Genomic DNA, 25,287 nt, shown 5'->3' with positions numbered 1-25,287 from the left:
TTTCGTTGTGTCGGCATCACGAGGTCAGTCTGCAACTTTTGACTTTGTTTTCCCAGTTTTAGGCTACGCGTTTTGCGCGTTTGGTTGGCTGTGTTTTAAAGTGGTTCATCGACTCCAAATGTCATTCAGTATATATTTATATATATATATATATATATATATATATATATATATATATATATATATATAGCCCATATATAGGCTACCGACAAGTGCATTTCTGCTACGCGTGACATACGGAATTGAATGCCTGCATGGCCCGTGGTGATAATAGTGGATTTTGTGCGCTCTTTACGCACAGTCATTCTTCTGAGCGGGTCACGCGCTGCGGTCTCTTTTTGTCTAGAACTGCTACCGACGGTAACCGGAAGACTTGCCCCAAAACACGCTCACCCCCATTTTTTTTCGCGGACCAGCGGTTCTTGTATTTGTTTTACTGAGGATATATGGTTAGAAATAAGTTTAGGGTTAGGCATAGTTCGACTGGGGTTAAGTTTAGGAATAGGGTTAGGTTTTGGCACCGTTTTACTGAGGTTACGTTTAGGAATAATAAGGTTAGGTTTTAGGCATAGTTTTACTGTGGTTACGTTTAGGAATAAGGTTAGGTTTAGGGATAGTTTTACTGAGATTAAGTTTAGGAATAAGGCTAGCTTTTGGCACCGTTTTACTGAGGTTATAGGAATAAGGTTAGGTTTAGGCATAGTTTACTGAGGTTACGTTTGGGAATACCAGGTGAATACCGCCGGATTTGACCCGGGGTGACTGTGTTTTGGGGCGAGCGTTTTGGTATGCCTGCCGACCTATAAATTAACCTCCTCTGGAAAGGCCGGAGATTGAAGAACACCCATATTATGTCTCGTCTTCATGATCTAACTGAATGATTTGTTTTTCTTGTCCAAGGAGTCCCAGAAGCCATATCTGACTGTACCGTTGGTGCGTCGGGCACCAGGAGTTGTCTTCATCATCATCATCATGTCCCGCTTTGACGTGAAGGAGTTCGGGGAGGCTGGACCGTTTTTGCGTAAAACGGACATGGAGCTGCTGGCCGCGCAGGCACCGTTTGATGGTACTTAACTTGGAAAGCTCCAATCTGGCATTGGGTTTTGCTGCGCGCACGTTTAAAATCTTTGCTTCTGGGGATTCTTCAAAATGTCTTCTAAATCCTAACATTTTTCTGAAGTTCTGATGTTGCTATAATACTTGGTTCGCAAACTTTTTTCACATCAAGGACCACCCAAAATGATTATTTGGCCGCGGACCCCCCAACCCCATCTGAAAATATTTTTGTTACAGAAGCAAAGATTTATTGAGTTACTTACAAAATATATATGTTCAAAGATTTGCACAAATTCTCACGATTTTTCAAAAATAGCAGATCTACAAGCTCATAGCTGGCACTCGGTGCCGGGCTATGAGCTTGTATATCTGCTATTTTTGAATAGCCAAAGACATCTAAAAATGACACAGATGCTTTCCCAGTCTTAATGGGTTTAAACATAAGTCACACATTTTGTCGTCTTTATACTGTATTGCATCCTACTCGACAACACATCGGAATACAGACATTATAACGTCAGTCTATTTCACCAGCATTGTGTTAGTTAGTGATTACTTACATATAACAACACTGTCTCTCCTCCGGGTTCTTTGCTGTTATTATAGGTAAGAAGCGCGTGTGGATCCCAGATGAGAAGGAAGCTTATATTGAGGTCGAGATCAAAGAACTGGACGGTGACAAAGTCATCGTTGAGACCAAAGACCAGAGGGTAAGTAGCCTACACACTATAGGCCTACTCATGGTTTTGCGTAAAATTTGATATTATTTTACCTCATCTATTTTATATTTGATCTATTTTTCCATCTTATCTATTTTATCTTTATCTATTTTATTACATTTATCTTCTCTCCTTTGCATTTATTTGGTCTAAAATCAAACGTTATAAATTGTTATCATCATGATCGAATGTGTCAAATCCAGACCTCTCTTTGTCACTATAATAAAGAAAATAGTTTGCAGTAGCAGCTGAACTTGAAGTGTAGGCTACGACTGGCCTAGTCAACCTGTAAACCATGGGTCTCTCTCTCTGTTTCCTTTAGACAACATTAGTAGTGAAGGAGGGGGAAATCCAGCAGATGAATCCCCCAAAGTTTGACATGATAGAGGACATGGCCATGCTGACCAACCTCAACGAGGCCTCTGTGCTTTACAACCTGCGCAGACGCTATTCCCACTGGATGATCTATGTGAGTATTTTAACATGGATTGACTGTGTTTTTCTTTACTGTCCCATGTTCACCATAGTAGGCCTAATTAAACTGGAGAGTTGAGCCATGAGCTTGTGCAAACATGACGTTTGACAATTTGTCCCTTTTTGGAATTGAAGGCTAGTCTAATTTCTCTTTACGAGTTCATTATTATGACAATTTTAAAATCAGAATTCTTTATTTCTGCGAGTTGCACATTATGAAGGAATTTGACATGTTGAGGTTGGTGTATTGTTGTGATCTACTTAATAGACACAGACAAGCAACAACAAAATATTAAAATGTTTGCTAAGTTATTATACATATACATATATTAAATGCACAATATAAAAACTATAAAAGCTATGTGATTGTGTATCAGCCATATTGATATTATGGTGCTGTTCTTCATAGACCTACTCCGGGCTCTTCTGTGTGACAGTGAATCCATACAAATGGTTGCCTGTCTACGCTCCCATGGTGGTTGCTGCCTACAAAGGCAAACGCCGCTCTGAGTCCCCACCCCACATCTACTCCATTGCAGATAACGCCTACAATGACATGCTGCGCAGTGAGTGGAGACACACACACACACACACACACACACACACACACACACACACACACACACACACACACACACACACACACACACACACACACACACACACACACACACACACACACACACAGTCAAATCCTGAGTGTTCATTTAACTCTGAGAGTGAGTGAGACATATTATGAACACTCTCAGAGTTACAAATGGATAAATCAACACTTGAGGATTTTTCTGTGCTGTGCAGTGAAAGATGCAAAAGTGCAGTCAAACACTTTTCAGGATGACATCTCAAATTATAAGCAATAACTAATAAACTATTATATATAACTAATATGTATATATATACTTTTGTTTTACTAGATCGGGAGAATCAATCCATGCTAATCACGTGAGTCAAAATGTTTCAAAAACTAATGCGCCCTTTTTCCAAGTCTGTGACATATTAATACAGTACAGGACATTTGAATGTTTTGGCAGAGTGAATAATTACATAATGTACAGTATACCCTCCAAACACTGCCACTTAAAAATGCTTTGTGCTTTGTTTGAAATATATTGCTGCACTTCAATGTAATTCAGTCAAAGCCAAACAAAGCCAAACAGTTTCCCCCCCCCCTCTTCACTTCCCCCTTGTAACATACGGTGTAATTTACACAACTTTTTGTGATCCGTTTTTACCTGTTTTATGCACACATTTGTTCATTTATTTTTTTGTCACACTCCTATAGCGGAGAATCCGGTGCTGGCAAAACTGTCAACACGAAACGTGTTATTCAGTATTTTGCTATTGTGGCAGCTCTTGGGGAAACATCTGCTATGAAAGGAGTAAGGCCAATATGGCAGTACATATTTTTTGTTCCCCTTTTCCCTTTTTACATTTTTTTTGGTCCCAGGAATCCTTTAGAGAATTCCCCTTAAACATTCTTCATACATTTTCTTCATTGCGTGTCAATGGTGAATGTTGACATTGATTACACATTCATACCGTGTGAGTCTTTACCCTCATCTGTATGCAGCTACTTTATTTTCTTGTTGATTTTTTTGAATCATTTTTATTTTTCCCTTTTCCTCTCATTTTCTCTCTCTTTTTTTCTTCTTTTTTTTTTTAAACCATTAACCCCAAGATGGCATAGCACTTTCACAGTTTCCTTTCCAGTTTTTTGGTGTTCCTATTTTGCTTGGCGTCCATTTTTCCTCCCCTTTTTCTCCCACATTTCCCCCCCATTTCCGTTCCTGCTTCGTTTTTGTGGCTTTGTTCATCATATAAAATGACGTGGTCGTAAACTTTTGTCACAGCTTTAACAATCAATATTTCAACTTGGTCATGATGTGCCGCTTTGATGGTGAAACTATCATTCAGTGTTCGCCTTATGTCCAATGATAACACATTCACCTTCTTCTCACCCTCTTTTATTCAGGGCCCGGCCACTAAAACAGGGGTACGTTCATCTCTATGACACATACATCGCCTTTGATTTATGTTGATGCATGTGTTCTATCTATCATTCTATTTGATTTAGTATTGATTTGTTGCTGCTCTTTCAACCTGGAGTACCTATTTTGGGCATTATTGGTGAAAATTAATTGGTGAGAATTTTAAGAGTGAACCTTTTCCACATTTTTCAAAAAATTATCAAATCTTTCCAAAAATAGCAAGAATATTTTGGCTATTAATCATACATCATATCATATCATAATCATACTTTAGGGCTTAAAGTTACAATATTTAACTTTTTTTGCTTGAATAAATGATATTTTCACCAATCTGGTAGAGTATGTTAATATAATTTAACTTACACAATTGCTGTAGTCTCCCTGCTCTTCGGTTGAGTCTTTTATTATCCTCTTTTATTAGTCTCCCCATAATATGGATGCTGGGTTTCAAGTGGTTAAGATCGTTGTAATGCTAATATTCAGTTAATTTGAAATGGACTCCAATGGACCATTTTATACACTGTCAGATTTAAATTAACACCAAGGGTTATTTGACTGTGTAGGACTCATCCTCCTTGTTATCTTTCCAGGGTACACTGGAGGACCAGATTATTGAGGCGAACCCTGCAATGGAGGCGTTTGGCAATGCCAAAACATTGAGGAACGACAACTCGTCCCGTTTTGTGAGTAAAGTTTTTGAATGGAACTGCGGTGCTCTTAAGTCCTGTTTATACTTCATCGTGATGAATAGTGAAAATAGCCAAGCAAGCTCAACGCGTCGGCTATTTTCACTATTTCGATTTTATTTTAGAAAAAGGTTTTTCAAATGGACCGTTTAAAAAAAAAAGATGTTCGCTATAATGACATCCTCAAAATAAGGACACCAGGGTTAATGTGGTTATCCTCTAATTTCTCTCCCACAGGGAAAGTTCATCCGTGTCCATTTTGGACACACTGGCAAACTAGCCTCATCTGATATTGATATATGTGAGTTAACACAGTCTGTTATCATAAACATGTATTAATTCATTCATTCATTCATACAAACTCATTTTTTTACACTCATAGTTAAATGAATACTCAGGACTTAAATGAACACATTTGCTGTGTGTTACCATGTCTTATAATAAGTTGCTGCTCTCATCTGTCAGATCTTCTGGAAAAGTCCAGGGTGATATTTCAGCAGCCTGGTGAGAGGAGCTACCACATCTACTATCAGATCATGTCACAGAAGAAGCCAGAACTCCTAGGTAAGTAATTTCACTGTAAAATCCAGGGTGTTATTTTAACTCTGAGAGTGTAAAAATGGACCCGTGGGGGCAATTTTTTTTGGTACTTAAAGAATGGTATTCCATTACCCTGGTGGACATGCAATTAATATTCACTGCCCAGCTGCAAGTAATGCTTAATTCATAGTCTGTCAGCATCGCATCCTGAAAATAGATGACACCGTCGTGCAACAAAGTGCAAATCGTGCTTAACCCATGAAAGACCCGAGGCCGATTCTAGTTCTTTCAAGATTTTTCTAAAATGTTCAAAAATAGCATGTTCAAAAAAGCTCGCAGCGTGGCACAAAGTGACGTGCTGTGAGCTTGTATATCTGCTGTTTTTGTTTAGCCAACGCTAAAATCTAAAATGACACAGATGCTTTCCCGGTTTGAATGGGTTAGACCTAATAGGCCTGTCACAATTGTTACACAATTGCCTTATCCCAATTATTTGAGATAATCCCAATTATTTTGTATCATCATCATAATCGTTTCCATGTTGAAAAATATTCATACATTTTCAAACATTTCCCCAAAATTGCGGAAATGGCAGATCTATAAGCTCACAATGTTGTGAGCTTGTAGATAGGCTATTTCCACTATTTCTTAAATATTTTGAAAGTATAAAATTATTCGATATGTCGTTTCTTTATATAGTTAAGCTATTTGTCATGTGCACCTTTTGTTTACAAAGCCTAAGAGGCAAATAGAAATTCATATTCTATTCATAATGTTCAATGCCCAATTAATCGTCAAGTAAAATGTCATGAGCGTGTCAGCCCTACTTAAACCTAGTATAGGACCTCACCATGCACACTCCCCTCCTCACAGATATGCTACTGGTATCTACCAACCCCTATGACTACCACTTCTGCTCCCAGGGAGTCACCACCGTGGAGAGCATGGACGATGGAGTGGAGTTGATGGCCACTGACGTAAGAGCTTTTATTTGCTGTTGATTGATTGATGTACTTTTATTTAGTAAGACATGAGAATCACAGTACATGGAAGTACAAATTCACAATACAAGGTCTACTAAACTGGAAGACTCATTAAGCACTTGGCTTGTTTAAGATGAGAACCCCATGCACACAAATCATGATGACATATAAGAGACAGACAGATATACACACTACTATACAGAATGTCATACAATCAGCTTTCAGGTTACTGGTATGAAGAGAGAAAAAAATATATACAAAAGAAGAAAATGAAAGAGGGGGGGGGGTAGGGGGGGGTAGGTTAAGACTTAGACAGGGGCCATTTTCGAATTGCAGCCTCCTGAAGGTGTATCTTTAGGGCAGTTTTGAAAGTGAGTAGGGTTTTACACTCCTTTACTCCTTTTGGTAGGGCATTCCACATTTTTGATGAATAGCATGAGAACGAGTTCATTCCCTTAGTTGAGCCAAATCTGGGTTGAACATGATTTGTGGAGCTGCCTCTGGTGTTATGATCATGGACTTCATTAACATTTTGGAAGTGTTTTGACAAATACAGGGGGATCCCAATGTTGTGGTGTATCTTGAAGACCAGGCCCATAGCAAGTTGCTGTACTCTGTCCTCAACCCTAAGCCATCCAATCCTAGCAAAATGATTAGATGTTAGTAGTCATCATCATGATATAATAATACGTTTGATTTTTATAGCAGCTTTCATGGAAAAAGAAACAAACAAAAAACAAAGCAAAGTGCTTCCCAACACAATAGACACAACAATGGCAGCCGTAACAATATGTACTGTAAATATTGACGGATAATGTACAAAGCAATGTACAAGTAAAACATGCATTTCTATGGTGCGTATATACGCGCTGAATCGCTCCTCTTCCCAGGGGCCATGCATAGTGTTTCAGCGCTCATGACATCAGGCGTTTTTTGGCAAAGCGCTCTGGGTACCTCAAGCAGAAAATAGTAAAACTTTTGGGAGAAGAGCGCCTCTCATCAAGAGAGACACAGCCACAATCATTGATCAGAGGCATCTCACTCAGTTCATGTGAAGCGCTCTGGACATGTTATCCAAAGCGCTCTGTCGCTCAGAAAAAGCTTGGTCCCTAATAGTTTATATGAATACAAGTATATCTAATAGATATATAAGGGTAAGTATCTTTGCACCGATATCATTTGAAGTGGTGACATCACTTGTTCTTGGTTGTTCCAACAGCACGCCATGGATATTCTAGGTTTCACGACTGAAGAAAAATACGGCTGCTATAAAATAGTTGGAGCCATTATGCACTTTGGCAACATGAAATTCAAGCAAAAACAGCGCGAGGAGCAGGCTGAGGCCGACGGCACTGAAAGTAAGATCCCCCAGAGTCCAAAGAACACTGAAAACCTTACTGTATACAATATGAAATTTGGTTCTGAATTTTTGGAAATGTCTTTGTTTCTGAAATTAAGCTTGACAGTAGAGTTGATTCTGATTTGACCGTGATGGTTTTTGTCCTATTCTATGTTGGTTTGACATAGGTGCTGACAAGGCCTCCTACTTGATGGGAGTCAGTTCAGCTGACCTAATCAAGGGTCTCCTGCACCCCAGGGTGAAGGTTGGCAATGAGGTTGTGGTGAAGGGACAGAGTGTTGAACAGGTGAGTGTTGTTGCAAATCAGCTGGACTGACTAAGTGGACTGTTAGTATGTGATTATTATGTCATTATTAGCCTACTTTCCAGGGACATGATACTGACCATGATATGGAGACACAATGACCAGTACCATATAGACACAATGACCAGTACCATATAGACACAATGACCAGTACCATATAGACACAATGACCAGTACCATGGAGACACTATGACCAGTACCATCCCTGTCACACAGTGCTGTGAGAGGGGCCTGATGTGACAGGGCCTGATAGCCATGTCACAGGGCCGTCATGGTAACATGTTATCATGTTAGGGAGAGATAAAAAGCCTGCTACGATTATAAGTAGAATTGTATGGATGTCAGGCCCCTCTCACAGCACTGAATGGCAGGGCTGTCATTGCCCTGTCATGGCCCATGTTATCATGTTACCGTGTTACCATGGTAACAGGGTAACATGGTATCTACATGCCAACAACTCGTCGCATCATGACAAGTGGTATTTTAGTGGTATTTTAGGCCCATATAGCAGAGAGTAGACCAGAGTCAGAGTAGAAGTACTGTATGTGGCTTTGGGTCCAACATATTAATGGAACAAAAGAACACAGTATTTATTTTGTAAAGCACCTATTGTAACTGTTTGTTTGAAAAGAACGAACCGTAAAATGTAAATAATGCTTATTATAATTATTATTGCTGACATACAATTTGAAGCCTAAAATAGGACTATGCTCAGACTAAGCCTTTGTAACAAAGTATTTCGTAGGGAGAAGAAATCAGCTTCTGCACTTTTATTGCCATTCTATTTGCTAATAAGCAGTAGTGTCTTAATTCTCAATCAATCAATGCACTCAGCATTCGACACGCTCTGCAATCTGGTATCCAAGCAACAGAGGCTAGTTGTGTGAAAGATGACCATGTTTCTTTCTGTGTGTGTGTGTGTGTGTGTGTGTGTGTGTGTGTGTGTGTGTGTGTGTGTGTGTGTGTGTGTGTGTGTGTGTGTGTGTGTGTGTGTGTGTGTGTGTGTGTGTGTGTGTGTGTGTGTGTGCGTTGCGTGGGTGCTGTGTAGGTTAACTATGCCGTCGGCGCTCTAGCCAAAGTCACCTATGACCGCATGTTCAAATGGCTTGTGGGACGCATCAACCGGACATTGTACTCGTCCCTGCCTCGCCAGTACTTCATCGGCGTACTGGATATCGCTGGCTTTGAGATCTTTGATGTAAGTCTTTCCATTTTGTCAATTCTTTTACAGAGCAATGTAGAGAATATTGTCTATTTGGTGGACTCACTGTGAAGAATCACTTTTCTACTCGAGTGTGTTCTCTTTGGTCTAATACCAGCAGGTGCCCTCTCAGATTGTGTGACAGACTAGCAGTGGTGCAGGATAAATCAATGTAACATATTTTCTAGTTTAGACATGCTGTTCACTTCTAATGTTCTCCTAAACACCTGTTCCACTTTCATTGCAGCTCAACAGCTTTGAGCAGCTGTGCATCAACTTTACCAACGAGAAACTGCAACAGTTCTTCAACCACCACATGTTCATCCTGGAACAGGAAGAGTACAAGAGAGAGGGGATCGACTGGACCTTCATTGACTTTGGGCTTGACCTTCAGGCTTGCATTGATCTCATTGAAAAAGTACGAACAGCGTATTTCACGTTAGGTTACTCATTGTTATCACTTCATCTGTATCTGTCTTGGATAAAGTTAATACTACTTCGCTCTTTATTTGTATTTTAATACTTTATGTGATCATCAACTGTCATGTATAAATGAATGGCATAATGAACCACTTCCTCTTCCTCTAGCCGCTGGGAATCATGTCCATTCTCGAAGAGGAGTGCATGTTCCCCAAGGCCACTGAAAACAGCTTCAAGGCCAAGATGTATGATAATCACATTGGCAAGTCAGCTAATTTCCTAAAACCCCGACCGGATAAGAAGCGCAAGTACGAGGCCCACTTTGAGCTTGCCCACTACGCCGGAGTGGTAAGTCCATCCTTACTAAAGATTGACCTATCAGGCATTAGGAAAACCTCATAAAAGCAGCCTCAATACCACACACAGTATTCGCTCGCAGAGTTAAGAACCATTAAAACCTTAAGGCACATTTGGACTTTTTTTCAGGTGAAACTAAGTAATTAGATACAGTATACGCAAGGGCCGGTCATTGTTGAGAAATAAACCCCGACAGGGTGATTAAATCCCGACACGAAGCGGAGAGATTTAATCGCCCTGAACGGGTTTCTTTCTAAACAATGACCGGCTCGCTGTCAATTATCCCACTTATTACACGGCTACTTACAGTAGTAAATAAATTAATAAATTCACCCAAAAGTAACAACAAAACAAAGGATTTCCTTGCGTACGGTAATGAAAGTATTCCATTAATTTATGCCAGTTGCGGCCGTCCGTCCAGTGCAACACGGTCACCTTGGAAAACAACAGGAAGTTTTGATCATTCAACCAAGCCATGTAATAAAGTAAATGAAGATGTTGTCTGTATCTCACAGGTTCCATACAACATTGGTGGCTGGCTGGAGAAAAACAAAGACCCGTTGAATGAGACAGTGGTGGTGTGCTTCCAGAAGTCTGCCAGCAAACTGATGGCCTCTCTGTATGAGAACTATGTCAGCTCAGCCTCAGACGCAGGTACAGTACAGTAAACAACCTGATGACTAATAAATGACTAGATCACTGGTTCCCAAACAGATTGTCAGTCGCGGACTGATTTTGTGGGTCGCAAGTAAATACCCCCCCCCCCCTATTTGTTTCTTTTTTAAATATTATTATTTCAAAATATTTTCAAAAAATAAAATTAAAACAAAAGGAATTCCATAAATTCCTCAATCTAACTTTTAAGCGGAAGTGAAAATAGCCGATCTACAAGCTCACAACGCATTGCGGAGCTTGTAGTTTGGGTCCCCGGGAGACATCAAATTTCTCTTTTGGGTCATGGGCTAAAAAGTTTGGGAACCATTTTTAGATCACTGGGATCAATGTATGATTAAACTGATGTCTTATCACTCATGAGCAGACCCCAAGAGCGGGGTCAAGGAGAAGAGGAAGAAGGCGGCATCTTTTCAGACCGTATCTCAGCTTCACAAGGTGAGTCTGGCACCTGTTTGATGTCAATGTGTAAACCAGCGTTATGTAGTTGATTTAATCCCCTCAATCATACTCAAGTAGAACCAGAATATCCAGTGATAAATTGTCATTGGAGTGCTGGGAAGGAGGCAGTTAAGACTTGCAGTGATGTTTAGGGCATTGATCACATGAACATCACTTTAAGTCTGTGCTGGCTCCTCTCTCTTCTACACCGGGGACAACGTATGAAAAGGTGATCACAATGTGCTCTAAAACAGACTATGATCTTTGCAGCCATTTGTACAGCCCTGTTCGTAGCGTGATGTTGAGATTTTCTTAGTCACTGATTCTTTTCGATTTTGCTTTCTGCCACATTTCTCCGTACCTCCAGGAAAATCTGAACAAGCTGATGACCAACCTCCGCAGCACCCAGCCCCACTTTGTGCGCTGCATCATACCCAATGAGACAAAGACTCCAGGTATGACACAGTGTATTCATTACCACATCTTATTAGGCTACATGGCTTTGTTGAATACACCACTTCTGATTGTTCAATTAAGTTACTGTATTTCTGAACAACAGACCATTCTGTCTCTGTTTACATTTATATTGATATGTAGAATCATCGTATTCCTAACTGCGGAATTAACTATTATATGGTATATTTGTTATATATTAAAAGTTAAATACATTTGGTGTCAGACATAATTAATATCTATAAGAATCATTTCAAATTATTGATTTTGAGTAGCTGTCATGGCACATACATTTCATCAGCAACTAAGTTCCTCTGCACAACTATTATTGTATTATTCCAGGGATCATGGATGCCTTTCTTGTTCTGCACCAGCTACGCTGCAACGGTGTGCTGGAGGGCATCAGAATCTGCAGAAAGGGCTTCCCTAACCGCCTTGTCTATGCTGAGTTCAAACAGCGGTGAGATGAATGGGACAAATTCACACAGTAAAGTCCTCAGTGTTCATTTAATTCTAAGAGTGTAGAAATGGACCCATATAGAACATTTGGGTCCATTTGTACACTTTTCTTTTTACACAAATGTCAACAAACAGTTCCCTAGATACCAATGTGAATCTGAGTCTGGATCAGTAACAGAACCTACTATATCTTACTCATGGACAGCTATCGCATCCTGAACCCTCAAGCCATCCCAGATGACACGTTTGTGGACAGCAGGAAGGCTTCTGAGAAGCTGCTGTCCTCTTTGGATGTGGACCACACCCAGTATAGATTTGGACACACCAAGGTGGGATGGCGGAGATTGGGTTTCATATATAGCAGTGTGTGTAATAATATCGTCAAGTCTTGTCTGATCCTATTTGGCAATATGAAAAGTAGTTGAGATAATTTAAGTCCTGGGTCAATATTTTCCCAGAAAACGTATTTGGAGCATAACCTTTAAAATAACCCCAAAACAAATCAATTCCTACTTTGATGTTGATGTTGCAAGTTGGAAAACAGAATAGTATTAATTACCAGTTCTGTCTCCACTACTATCTACTTTAATAAATATTCCAGTGTCTTACTGTTTTCAAAGTTTAATTTAAAAGATAAATACACCTACCAATGGCAACACAACATAGTGGCACGATACCAACTAATATGTGGGTGCATTTGTAAATATGCTGTGAAAATTTCAAAGCGTTCTGATGTTGACGTCATGGGGCGCATAATTCATGTACGAATGGCCATTTTACATTTTTGTCTTGAATTGCATTTAAATCAACGCTAATTCATCCAAGTGTTTTGTTACACATAGATGTGTGTTGAATACTCTAGTAGCCTACCAAAGAAATTACAACCATGGCATTTTGGCCACCCCCAACCATGGCATTTTGGCCACCCCCCTACACACACCACTGGTGTTAACCAGTGTCCCACACAGTAGAATCCTTACAGGTCTGTTTTGGTACTTTCAGAATTAAATTAACACTGCTGTTCATTATCAGCCATTGATTCTTACAGTGGTTCTGTTCTTTATAATGCAGGTGTTCTTCAAAGCAGGCCTCCTGGGCGTTCTAGAAGAGCTGAGGGACGATCGCTTGGCCAAAGTCCTCACCATGTTACAGGCTGTGAGCCGTGGCAAGATCATGAGGCTGGAGCTCTTTCTGATGATGGAGAGGAAGTAAGTATGAGATCAAAGGAACATTCAGCTTCATCTCTTAATCACTTAATATTGATTTATACTTTGTTGTACGGCGGTGTCGCACAGCAACTCATTGTGAGCTAGATGATTGGCAATTTTTTGAAACTGAACAAATGAAAACGGCACAGATGAGATGGTTGCAGTTGTTGCACAGTTCTGTCCAGTAGATGTGTTTAGTACTCAGACCTCACAGGGCAGGAGAATGAAGTAAGAGGGTTTACTTTGAACCTCACAGGCAGATGAAGACATTGCTATGAAATGACTGAACCGGGTGACCAGTTGCTTTCCCAAACAGGATCAATGGGAACATGATCAGCTGCGACCCTTTCATCGTGTGATACATTATACCTTAGTGCTCCCTCCCTTGGTCTAGTATTTGTGGCATGCAAGGGCAGTGTTATCGGCGTGTGTGAGGCGTGTGCTTGCCCATATATGGTTACCAGGCATGTGTGTGGCCCTATTGGTAATAAGGGCCCTGGCTCTCTCTTGTCACATACACACACGCCCGTCCCTGCCATTCTCACCATCATCTCTCTAAATTAAACAATGCTGACGCTGTCCGCAGAGCTCCGTGGCGACATGTGTCAAGTGGCAGCTGCTTGGGTACACCCTAAAAATATGCCACCCCCCTCCCTCTCTCCCCGAACGCCCCATGCCCCATGGCTCCTTTTGTCCGCGGCGCCTGTACTTCTAAGTGACTGCGTGGATGGGATATGTGGCGGGTGACAGAGGATTAAAGGATGCCGTTGGACAGAGGGCTTCGGTTTCTAAATAAACACAGAGACGTTCACCTTTGAGGGCACCCGGTGTGGAGTCACGTCAAACATTCAATCAGACTCATAGCTCAGCTACCCCCTCCCTCATTCAACCACCTCCCATTCTACTAGCTCCGTCCCACACAACCTTGTCTTGTCCATTGGCCTGTGCTCGCTCACACACACACGCGCGTGCGCGTGCACACACACACACACACACACACACACACACACACACACACACACACACACACACACACACACACACACACACACACACACACACACACACACACACACACCTCTAAACCCTGACAGGAAGTCCTTGAGCAATCTACCCCAGTTCCATATTTAGAGTTCTGGTGAACTGTACTATTGAAATATTCCAATTATATCACCCTTTAATTATTTCCTCCTTTGATTATTTTCTTAGCTTTTTTGTTTGTTTGTTTGTTTGTTTTTTGTTTCATTCTAGTCCCTATCACTGCCAACCTTTACTGTTGGTCTAGGTTGGTCTTCAATTCAATTCAATTCAATTCAATTCAATTCAATTCAATTCAATTCAATTCAATTCAATTCAATTCAATTCAATTCAATTCAATTCAATTCAATTCAATTCAATTCAATTCAATTCAATTCAATTCAATTCAATTCAATTCAAGGGAGCTTTATTGGCATGCACAATGTCTCCTCTGGTACATGTGGAGTCACCAGCCACTTCTTTTCACCTGACAGTGAGGAGCATAACTTGTGCGGAGGGACATGCTAACCCTCCCAGTTCCGCTCCCTGCTGAACAACTTATAGGAGTTGCTTGTGCACCAACAGAGAACGCCCTCCCCTGCCAACTTTCCACTAGAATTGTGTGCCAAGCCGGATGCACCGCAGAGGAATTTTATCACCCTTTAATTCTTTCATGCTTTTTCCTTCTTGTTTCCAGAGAGGCTTTGATGGTCATCCAGTGGAACATCCGGGCCTTCAATATAGTGAAACACTGGCCTTGGATGAGACTTTTCTTTAAGATTAAACCTCTGCTCAAGAGCGCTGCCACAGAGAAGGAGCTGGCCGCTCTGAAGGAAGAACTGGCCAAGCTCAAAGAGGCTCTGGAGAAATCAGAGATCAAGCGTAAGGAGTTTGAGGAGAGGCAGGTCAGCCTGATCCAGGAGAAGAATGACCTCTCTCTGCAGCTGCAGGCAGTAAGTAGGACCATTCACAGAACAATTCATACACCCATTCATTGGACACTCATTCAACATTTACAGTACAGATGCGTGTTTTAATTTGAGTGTTAGGCTCCAAATGTCAGTACTAAAACTGCATGCACTCAACCTTTTCTCCAGACACATGTTGACTTTTCCTCTAGCTCTCGTCTCAGTCTATTACTCACCTCTTTTGTTCTTTTGGTCTCCTCTCTCCTCAGGAGCAGGACAACCTGGCGGACGCAGAGGACCGCTGTGACCTGCTGATCAAGACCAAGATCCAGCTGGAGGCCAAGGTCAAAGAACTGTCGGAGAGGCTGGAAGACGAGGAGGAGATGAATGCCACCGTGCTCGCCAAGAAACGGAAGCTGGAGGATGAGTGTGCCGAGCTGAAGAAGGATATCGATGATCTGGAGATCACCTTGGCCAAGGTGGAGAAGGAGAAGCACGCCACCGAGAACAAGGTGAGCAGAGAACGGACCACAATTTAACACCTGGGGGAACAAACCCAGCCCATACCAACACCCCATGCTCTATTGACAGGAAACAACCAAGACAACTCCTCTTTAAATGTACAAAAGCAAAACAGTCTTTAATCAACTAATTCACTTCTTAAGAAGTGATTAAAAGAGGACACTTGAGTGAAGTTTGATATCCTCAGGCCCTTGTGGCAAAGGCCCGATTGAAGAGGTCCTACATTTCCCCCCCTCTTGTTCTGAGGCCAGCTCAGACTACTCATTAACAATCAGGTCAAAACAATTATCATGAAATGCTTTGTGTATTATTTTCTCCCGCTCCGAATGCAGGTGAAGAACCTCATAGAAGAGATGGCAGTACTGGATGAGACCATTCTGAAGCTGACCAAGGAGAAGAAGGCTCTTCAAGAGGCTCACCAGCAGACACTGGATGACCTGCAGGTGGAGGAGGACAAAGTTAACATTCTGACCAAAGCTAAGGCCAAGCTGGAGCAACAAGTGGACGATGTGAGTTTATACATGTTCCAGTTCAGGGACACTTTCATCCTCCTCCCCTAGGCCTAATTTATACTTGTGTGACAAGTTTACCCTTGGCAGAAACGCAAGGTGCTATGCATCCCATGTCTATAATATTATAATGTGCTTATAACACTGTGTAACTATAGTTATATGCACTCATAAATACTCATAATGCTTTATAACAATAATCGTAACACATGATTATAAAGTATTTTATATTGACTTGAAGGTGAAGGTCAAGTATTATAATACTAGCCTATCATTGCTGGATACTCAGACTTCTTTTTGTGGCAAAGATCATAGTGTATTATAATTATCATAGTTGTTTGGCCAAAACAAATAGTCAGTGAGTGGTCAGTAATTATGTATTATGATACTTGACTTTATAAGTCATTATAAAATACTTTATAATGTGTTGTGATTGCATTATGAGTACTTATAAATGTAATTAGCCGATTGCTATGCATTTATAATTTACCTTATAAGTCATAATAAAATGCTTTATAGTGTGTTATGATTGTTGTTATTCAGCAATATGAGTATTTAGAGTATTTCTAAAATGCATTATAGACATGGGATGCATAGCAACTCTCCCATTATCACATTGACTGAAATAATTCACGGATTTACATCATTTGATAGATTTAATCTATTTATTTTATATGGCATTCATATTAATGAACTTGATGTTAATTCTTTTTCTCAGTTGGAGGGCTCTCTGGAGCAAGAAAAGAAGTCGCGCATGGACCTGGAACGTTGCAAACGCAAGCTGGAGGGAGACCTGAAGCTTTCCATGGAGTCGACTATGGACCTGGACAATGACAAACTGCAACTCGAAGAGAAGCTGAAAAAGTCAGTCATTTGCATATCAAGATTTTTAAGAAACTTATTTTTGGCTTTCTTTCAAGTTGTATCAATCACACCAGTTATTTAAAATTCAACCTTTTTAACTTTTCAACCAGGAAAGATTTTGAAATGAATGAGATGGGATCCAAAATTGAAGATGAACTGGCTTTGGTCATTCAGCTTCAGAAGAAGATAAAAGAACTTCAGGTAAGGGATGGACACTGCAGTCGATAACACTGAAAGCTTTACACATCATGACATCATCTGAACAATGTTAAACCAGATCATGAAACTCCACGTCGGCCGTCCTCCATCAGTTTCACGACCTCTCATGTGTTTCTTCTCCAGGCTCGTATCGAGGAGCTGGATGAAGAGCTGGAGGCGGACAGGGCCTGCAGGGCTAAGGTGGAGAAGCAGCGCGGAGACGTGGCTCGCGAGCTGGAGGACCTCAGCGAGCGCCTGGAGGAGTCCGGCGGAGCCACCTCGGCCCAGATCGAGATGACCAAGAAGCGGGAGAGCGACTTCCTGAAGATGCGGCGGGCCCTGGAGGAGGCCATGCTGCACCACGAGGCCACCACGGCCACGCTGAGGAAGAAGCACGCCGACTCGGTGGCGGAGCTCGGCGAGCAGATCGACAGTCTGCAGCGCGTCAAGCAGAAGCTGGAGAAGGAGCGGAGCGAGGCCAAGATGGAGGTAGACGACCTGGCCTCCACCGTGGAGCAGCTCTCCAAGAGCAAGGTACGGCAAGGGTCTTCAACGTTTTTCAGGCCAAGGACCCCTTAGAAAGAGATGAAGCAGGGACCCGCCTACTACATACTGTATAAACATTTTCATAGATTTCATAGACTTGTGTGACTACACTAGCATAAGTGCGTTGTTTTGGTTTATTTACACATTGTCTTTTCTAATGATATGTTGGATTCATGTTAATGTGTATTTTAGACATTTAACCACTTAATACTTAGTCAAATTGATCTTTGCCGAAAATAGCAGATCTCCAAGCCCACAACACGTCGCAGTGTGACACATTGTGAGCTTGTTGATCTGCTATTTTCAGCAAATGTTACCCCCCTATCACACAAAGATGTGCTTACGGCTGCTACTGACAAAACATATATATTTTAACACAAATATAATAATAATTGATTTAATTATAATTATAGGCTATCTAATTTATATATTACTTTACATTTGTATTAATAATATGATGTTATCAATACCTATATGAAATAATAAGCTAACCGACAAACCAATTTCACAAATGTATATTTGCTACATCTGGTCTCCAGGGCAACTCAGAGAAGATGTGCCGCATGTATGAAGACCAATTGAGTGAGTCTAAAGCCAAGGTGGAGGAGCTCCAAAGGCAGCTCAATGACACCAGCGCCCACAGGGCTCGAGCTAACGCCGAAAGTGGTATGGGATCTCTGCGTACACACACACACACACACTTGCATGCACACTTGCACGCACACACGTCCTACTACAGTGGCACATAAGTAGCAAAAAAAGAAGATGCGACCCATTGTGAGCTTGTAGATCTGCTTTTTTTTTTTAAAACTCTTTATTTTCAGAAATTTTATCAGACAGTACATAAAATCAAATAGTACAAAAAACAACAGAAAAAATAGCAGTAAAAGAAAAATAAAAAAAATAATAAGTGGTCATAGGGACATTTGGTGTAGATCTGCTTTTTGCTTGAGAAAAGTGTTTTAAGTGCAAGTGGTTAAGTATTTCTGTGGGTTTTATAAATATTAAATCAATTAAAGGTATTAACAAGAGCTGGTGAATAGATAACTACATTGGATCCACTGGAACCACTGTTATTTTTTTCCATTTCCTGAAACGTAACATACAAATACAAGGTTTCCGCCCGCCCCAGTATTATATGATTCGATACAGATGACGCAGCAAACACGCTCTCTATCTTGTCTCTGTGTAGCTGAGCTGGGCAGGAAGCTTGAAGAACGGGAAGCCTTAGCCTCCCAACTTCAACGTGCCAAGAACTCCTTCTGCCAGACTACGGAGGAGCTGAAGAAACAGCTGGACGAGGAGAATAAGGTCCACTGCTTTGGCATTTTACAACCAGTATTTATCGTTGACATGCAGTAACTACCAGCATTGAAGAGGCAGAACTGTAAATCACTCTCCGACCACCTTGACGGTTTGTCTGGTTTGTCCCTTTAGGCTAAGAGCGCCCTGGCCCACGCGTTGCAGTCGTCCAGACATGACTGTGACCTGCTGAGAGAGCAGTATGAGGAGGAGCAGGAGGCCAAGGCTGAGCTGCAGAGGGCGCTGTCCAAAGCCAACGCTGAGGTGGCCCAGTGGAGGACCAAGTACGAGACAGACGCTATCCAAAGGACAGAGGAGCTGGAGGAGGCCAAGTGAGTAAGATGTTGCTATATATCATATCGTTGCTGTCGCGCAGAAACTGCCGATCTCCATATTCTATATATAACTTTTTGTGGATTTTTTTCCGTAAATGAATGCCCTACTTGATCATACTACAGTGTCACACAAAAGTAGCAAATCAGATGTTTAGAATTTTGAATCCTGAAAAGTAACAGTTGTGGACATATGAGGTTTCCACCCGACAGAGACGATATAATGGAGCCAGATGGGACAGTGTCTTATCTAATGACACGTATAGCTGCAGTTTGTAATTGTTTACACTCTTTGCCCATTAGGAAGAAGCTCGTGACTCGTTTGCAGGAGGCTGAGGAGACTGTGGAAGCTTCCAATGCCAAATGCTCCTCCCTGGAGAAGACCAAGCACCGGCTGCAGACGGAGATCGAGGACCTGGTCGTGGACCTGGAGCGCTCGAACGCTGCAGCCGCAGCCCTGGACAAGAAGCAGCGCAACTTTGACAAGGTACGGACACACTGGAGCTCATTAGTCCAGATGATGGATGTGAGTAATATCCAACTATTTGTTGGTGACACATTGTCTGACTAGGACCTTTATGGAGGATTTTACGATTTCATTCAATCAAATGTTACATTTGCCAATCTGTCAGGTTCAGTAACATACCATGAGCATGCAACATCATGGGTTTGAATCTGATTTCTGACCAGTTTGATGCATGTCGTCAGAGATGGGCAGTATTTTAAATACATTTATTAGAAATATGGTTTTCAAATAATATTTTGTATTTTGAAATTTGTATTTGGGTGGGATGGAAAAAAATCAGTCTCATGCCATGGTTTTCTAGCTTTCGACGATAACAATGGTAAACATTTTGGCTGCCTGCTCCAAACACTATGAAAAACACATTTGTATGATCAATTTATTCTTAGAAATTCTGGCATAGGCAATTCGTAAAAATTAGTGAATTGACTAATCATTGCATCAGTTTTTATAAAATGTATTTTCATGTATTTTCAAAATACAAAATACATGTGTATCTCAAAAAAAAATTCAGACCGGTATTTTGTATTTGTATTGTGATAATGTTTTTGACCCAGTATTTGTAATTTGTATCAAAATCCTTTTTGATGTATTTTCGCCCATCTCTGCATGTCTTCCTCTCTCCCTCTCCCTCCATCCTTTTTGTTCATATCTTCATATCTTCATATCTTCCAGCTTCTGTCTGAGTGGAAACAAAAATATGAGGAGTGTCAAACAGAGTTGGAAAGTTCTCAGAAAGAGTCTCGTGGTCTGAGCACGGAGCTCTTCAAACTGAAGAACTCCTACGAGGAGTCTCTGGACCATCTGGAGACCACCAAGAGGGAGAACAAGAACCTCCAAGGTACTGCAAAATACAGTAGAGAGTGAGCACCTGAGAAGTCTGGGCACATCAATGTTAAATTGGCTATATTTTTCAACCAAAATAATAATATAATAAGTAAAAAGAATAAATATATGCTGTGGAAAATGAACTGAAATAAGTATACTGACATGCTTGAACATTTGACATTTAAGGCCTAATATTTCAACAATTGCTAATAATTGCTGCAAAACCTGTGGCTAGCCAGTTATTATGGCATAAACAATAAGTTAAAGGTTAAATTTAGGTCTGATAATGATGTAACGTGCATGTTCAAATCATGTATACTTTACATTATTTCAGACAATTTTCAAAAGCATACTTTTATTCATTACTTTTTCACATTTTTGGGGGAAAAAAGGCAATTTCACATTAAGGTGCTTCTCAGGTGCACACTCGTCCTGTATCCCAAAATACAGGGCCTCATTGAACCCCAGGTCATAAATGTGAAAATGTACCAGAACACAGGAGTGTAGCTCTGTATGAAATGTTCAACATAAGAAAACTAGGTGTGTAGTGAGCTATGTGTCTCCTGGGCAGATGAACTCAGTGCTCTAAATATATCCTTCTATGATGAATAGTTCAGAAGTTATGTATGACATTTTCTTAATCAATAATTTATATTTGACCACCAAAATGCAGCGTATGTCAGATATTTAGCCAGAGATCTAAAACATAACATTTCATAGCCTTGTGTTATGATTTGATGATAAATATTGACTATTGAGTCATTGCAGACAGAGATAAATAGACACCGAAGAAATGACAACCGTAAGAATAGTTTCGCAATCATTTTGTGGCTCAGCTAATAAGCTGACTGATATCCCCCACCCTAGAGGAGATAGCCGACCTGGTCGATCAAATCAGCCAGGGATCAAAGACCATCCACGAAATGGAGAAGCTAAAGAAAGGATTGGACCTGGAAAAAACTGAGATCCAAGCTGCCCTAGAGGAGGCTGAGGTAAGCATTCTCTCACATTCTTTCAGTTTTTGTCTGTGGAATAATTTAGCCTCAGGCTAACCATATTATTATTACTAAGTTATGTGTCTATCTCAGGGCACTCTGGAGCACGAGGAGAGTAAAACTCTCCGCATCCAGCTGGAACTTAACCAGATCAAGGCGGACATTGACAGTAAACTGTCAGAAAAGGATGAGGAAATCGACAACCTTCGGTGAGCTTTATAACCAGATATAACACTCCCTTAGAATCCCAGTCCACTGTCCCATAAACGTCTTAACCACTTAAGTCTTAAAGCCTCATGTCTTAGTGAAACTGACTTGAGATACAACTGTACTCTGACCGCTTTTTTCCGTCTACACCAAATCTCTTTGCCAAAAATAGCGGATATACAGTACAAGCTGTTACATGCTGTTTTGAGCAATCTAAAATGTGAGCCACATTTTAGCCATGGCACTCACTCTGTCACTCCTTCACTTCTTATTTATTTAAGCCGCAACCACCAGAGATCACTGGAGGCCATGCAGACCACATTGGATGCAGAGTCCAAGTCTCGAAACGAGGCGGTCCGTCTGAGGAAGAAGATGGAGGGAGATCTGAATGAGATGGAGGTGCAGTTGGCCCACGCCAACAGACAGGCCACTGAGTCCCAGAAACTCCTGCGGAATCTGCAGGTCCAGATCAAGGTGAGTCCTTACTACAGCCAGCCTGCCAACTAACCCCAGTTTGTCATGTCAACTAGCAGATGTAAATGTCTACATGTCTTCTTCTTGTTTTTGTTTTATATGACATAAAAAATATAATTCTTTAGGCTTGTGTTTTGCATTCCATCTGATATGGTCTGTCATTTTCCTGACGTGAATTAACTTGATTCCTGAAGTCAGGTACAGTACATGATGTGAAATTCTGTGGCTGCAGGATGCTCAGTTGGAGCTGGATGAGACCCTGCACCAGAATGAGGAACTTAAGGAGCAGGCGGCAGTGACAGAGCGCCGCAACAACCTGCTGGCTGCAGAGGTGGAGGAGCTGAGGGCCCTACTGGAGCAGACCGACCGCGGTCGGAAACTGGCTGAGCACGAACTGCTCGAGTGCACCGAGAGAGTCAACCTGTTGCATGCTCAGGTAAGGTATCAGCTCATTGAGTACCAGAAAGGACATTAGAAGCTGAAGTTCAACAGCAAAGATCAGAGAACATTGTCTCTTTTCATGCAGAACACTGGCCTGATCAACCAGAAGAAGAAGCTGGAAAGTGATCTGTCCATGCTGTCCACCGAGGTGGATGATGCAGTGCAGGAGTGCCGCAATGCAGAAGAAAAGGCCAAGAAGGCCATCACTGACGTAAGACCCTACACACGTTTACAGAGCTCACATAATACTGACTCCCTGCATGCGTCAATACAATAGCCTCATGATTTCTTTAATTCCAACACTGTCCTTTTGTAGGCTGCTATGATGGCAGAGGAGCTGAAGAAAGAGCAGGACACCAGCGCCCATCTGGAGAGGATGAAGAAGAACATGGAGCAGACCATCAAGGATCTGCAGATGCGTCTAGACGAGGCTGAGCAGATTGCACTCAAGGGTGGCAAGAAGCAGATCCAGAAACTAGAGAGCAGGGTGAGTTTTTTTTTACACTGGAAAATCTGTAGTCAATGTGGTAGACTGGGGGCCAGACAGGGTTGGTTAGAAGTTGACTTCCAACCAGGTTACTTTTACAAATGTTGTCAGTCCAAGGTGGCATTTTGTCCTGTCCCATATACGTAGACATGCATTTTCAATTGGTCTCTTAGTATACGAAATATATAGTATTTGTCAAACACTTTATAAGTCACCAGAAGTCGAAGCACGCAATCATAATGATTTGAATTAGAAATGTTAACAATATACTCATGCAAGATAATTGAATACAATGACATAATTAATGTTGGGACGTGGCTCCCTTGGCAGGCAGCCAAGGTGGCTGCTTTGGTTACACAGTATTTAGGGAAAGCAACTTTACACAAGCATTGATTCAGGCGCTATCCTACCTGTTCATCTTTGTAATAGTGAGAGCAGACTTGTAACTGTCTAAACTCAATGGCAGGTAAAAGACCTAGAAAGTGAGCTTGAAGCTGAGCAGAAGAGGAGCCAGGAGTATCAGAAGGGAGTGCGCAAGTACGAGAGGAGGATCAAAGAACTCACCTACCAGGTAACATGTCACCTGCTGTATCTGCATAGATGGAAGAACATACTGCTAGGGTTTGAAACATGTAACGATTGATTGTTTGTGGACAGAATGAAAAACCTACAATGCCTTATGCTGTTTTTGCAGACCGAGGAGGACAGAAAAAACCTGGCTCGCCTCCAAGAACTCATAGACAAGCTGCAGGCTAAGCTGAAAAGCTACAAGAGACAGGCTGAAGAGGCGGTAAGTGCACTTAAGACATGATTCTATTCTGTATGTATATTATTTGCATGGCATTGTTTTTACATAGCATTACTATTCTTGCACACCCACACTGGGTGTGGTAGGTAGTAGCAGCCCACTTTGATGTATGATTGTAAAAACACTGGTGCTTTATTTGCCTACACATCACAACCATAATGATACCATCCCTGTCAGCAACCTTTTGTAAGTGGGTCGGTTCTAAATCTATTTATTTTAATATTGTATCAGCGTACCTCTGCTGAAGCAAATTCTGCACAATAACATAACTGCAGATAACATGAGGATGGGCTGCACCAGGTGTTAAGGACATTTCATAACACCACAAATTATGACTCTCCTGCTGTTTCTGTCCCCACGTATTCACAGGAGGAGGTGACCAGCACCAACCTGTCCAAGTTCAGGAAGGTTCAGCATGAGCTTGACGATGCAGAGGAGAGAGCTGATATGGCCGAGTCGCAGGTCAACAAGCTCCGTATTCGCACCCGGGACCAAGGTGGCAAGGTCAGTAGTTTAACATCATTAGAGCATTTCATGTGCATTGCATCAGGTCTGCAGTGGATGACCTTTAGAAGTATTCATTCAAATAACATGCTAATCTTGGAACAGACATGATGCAATCCATTATTGAAGTTAGCCTCACATACCCCGTCTCATGTGATGTCTTGTGTGGTCATGAGTATTTTCTCTCTGTGTATTACACCGTATGTGGTTGCTAATAAACATCTCTGTCTTGTGTATTTCAGCTTGCTGAGTAACGCGATGAAGACGACCGCCTAATGCCTGATTTATACTTGGTTGTGGATCATGTCACTCTCCGAAAATAGCCTATCTAGAAGCTCACAACGCTGCGAAGTGTGACACGTTGTGAGCTTGTAGATCTTCTATTTTTGGTGCGCAACAACAGTGTGCAACTAAGTATAAATCAGGCGTCAACATATCACAGTCTGCCAGCTGCAACAGCTGTGCATGCTTGTGAGGATGCACCTCTAATAAAGACTATTG

The 25,287-nt window shown here is 41.4% G+C and overlaps 1 protein-coding gene across 2 annotated transcripts; it reads left to right on the top strand.

The window, feature by feature from the left end:
* Nucleotides 1-25,287, top strand: myh7ba (myosin, heavy chain 7B, cardiac muscle, beta a). Of its 2 annotated transcripts, XM_080425243.1 has the most exons (44): nucleotides 1-23; nucleotides 901-1,066; nucleotides 1,663-1,766; nucleotides 2,098-2,244; nucleotides 2,659-2,815; nucleotides 3,164-3,191; nucleotides 3,532-3,628; nucleotides 4,222-4,242; nucleotides 4,828-4,920; nucleotides 5,161-5,224; nucleotides 5,389-5,487; nucleotides 6,337-6,440; nucleotides 7,666-7,804; nucleotides 7,974-8,092; nucleotides 9,159-9,308; nucleotides 9,559-9,729; nucleotides 9,900-10,079; nucleotides 10,604-10,742; nucleotides 11,128-11,198; nucleotides 11,569-11,656; nucleotides 11,997-12,114; nucleotides 12,319-12,442; nucleotides 13,185-13,321; nucleotides 15,036-15,291; nucleotides 15,516-15,758; nucleotides 16,101-16,277; nucleotides 16,996-17,141; nucleotides 17,252-17,342; nucleotides 17,484-17,873; nucleotides 18,425-18,551; nucleotides 19,078-19,196; nucleotides 19,323-19,519; nucleotides 19,823-20,006; nucleotides 20,718-20,883; nucleotides 21,738-21,862; nucleotides 21,959-22,074; nucleotides 22,354-22,546; nucleotides 22,779-22,982; nucleotides 23,073-23,198; nucleotides 23,304-23,474; nucleotides 23,941-24,045; nucleotides 24,169-24,264; nucleotides 24,652-24,786; nucleotides 25,029-25,287. In XM_080425243.1, the coding sequence occupies exons 2-44, from the start codon at nucleotides 973-975 to the stop codon at nucleotides 25,038-25,040; spliced, it is 5,823 nt and encodes a 1,940-aa protein (XP_080281369.1). In that variant the 5' UTR covers nucleotides 1-23; nucleotides 901-972; the 3' UTR covers nucleotides 25,041-25,287. The 2 variants fall into 2 exon arrangements, with proteins under 2 accessions (XP_080281369.1, XP_080281370.1); XM_080425244.1 differs by lacking the exons at nucleotides 1-23; nucleotides 901-1,066; nucleotides 1,663-1,766; nucleotides 2,098-2,244; nucleotides 3,532-3,628 and having other exon boundaries at nucleotides 2,724-2,815.

Source organism: Gymnoscopelus braueri (genome assembly GCF_963280865.1).
Source record: "Gymnoscopelus braueri genome assembly, chromosome: 3".
In the NCBI taxonomy this organism is placed as follows: domain Eukaryota; kingdom Metazoa; phylum Chordata; class Actinopteri; order Myctophiformes; family Myctophidae; genus Gymnoscopelus; species Gymnoscopelus braueri.
The sequence above is the reverse complement of the archived record's forward strand: the minus strand, read 5'-3'. Positions and strand labels throughout refer to the sequence as shown.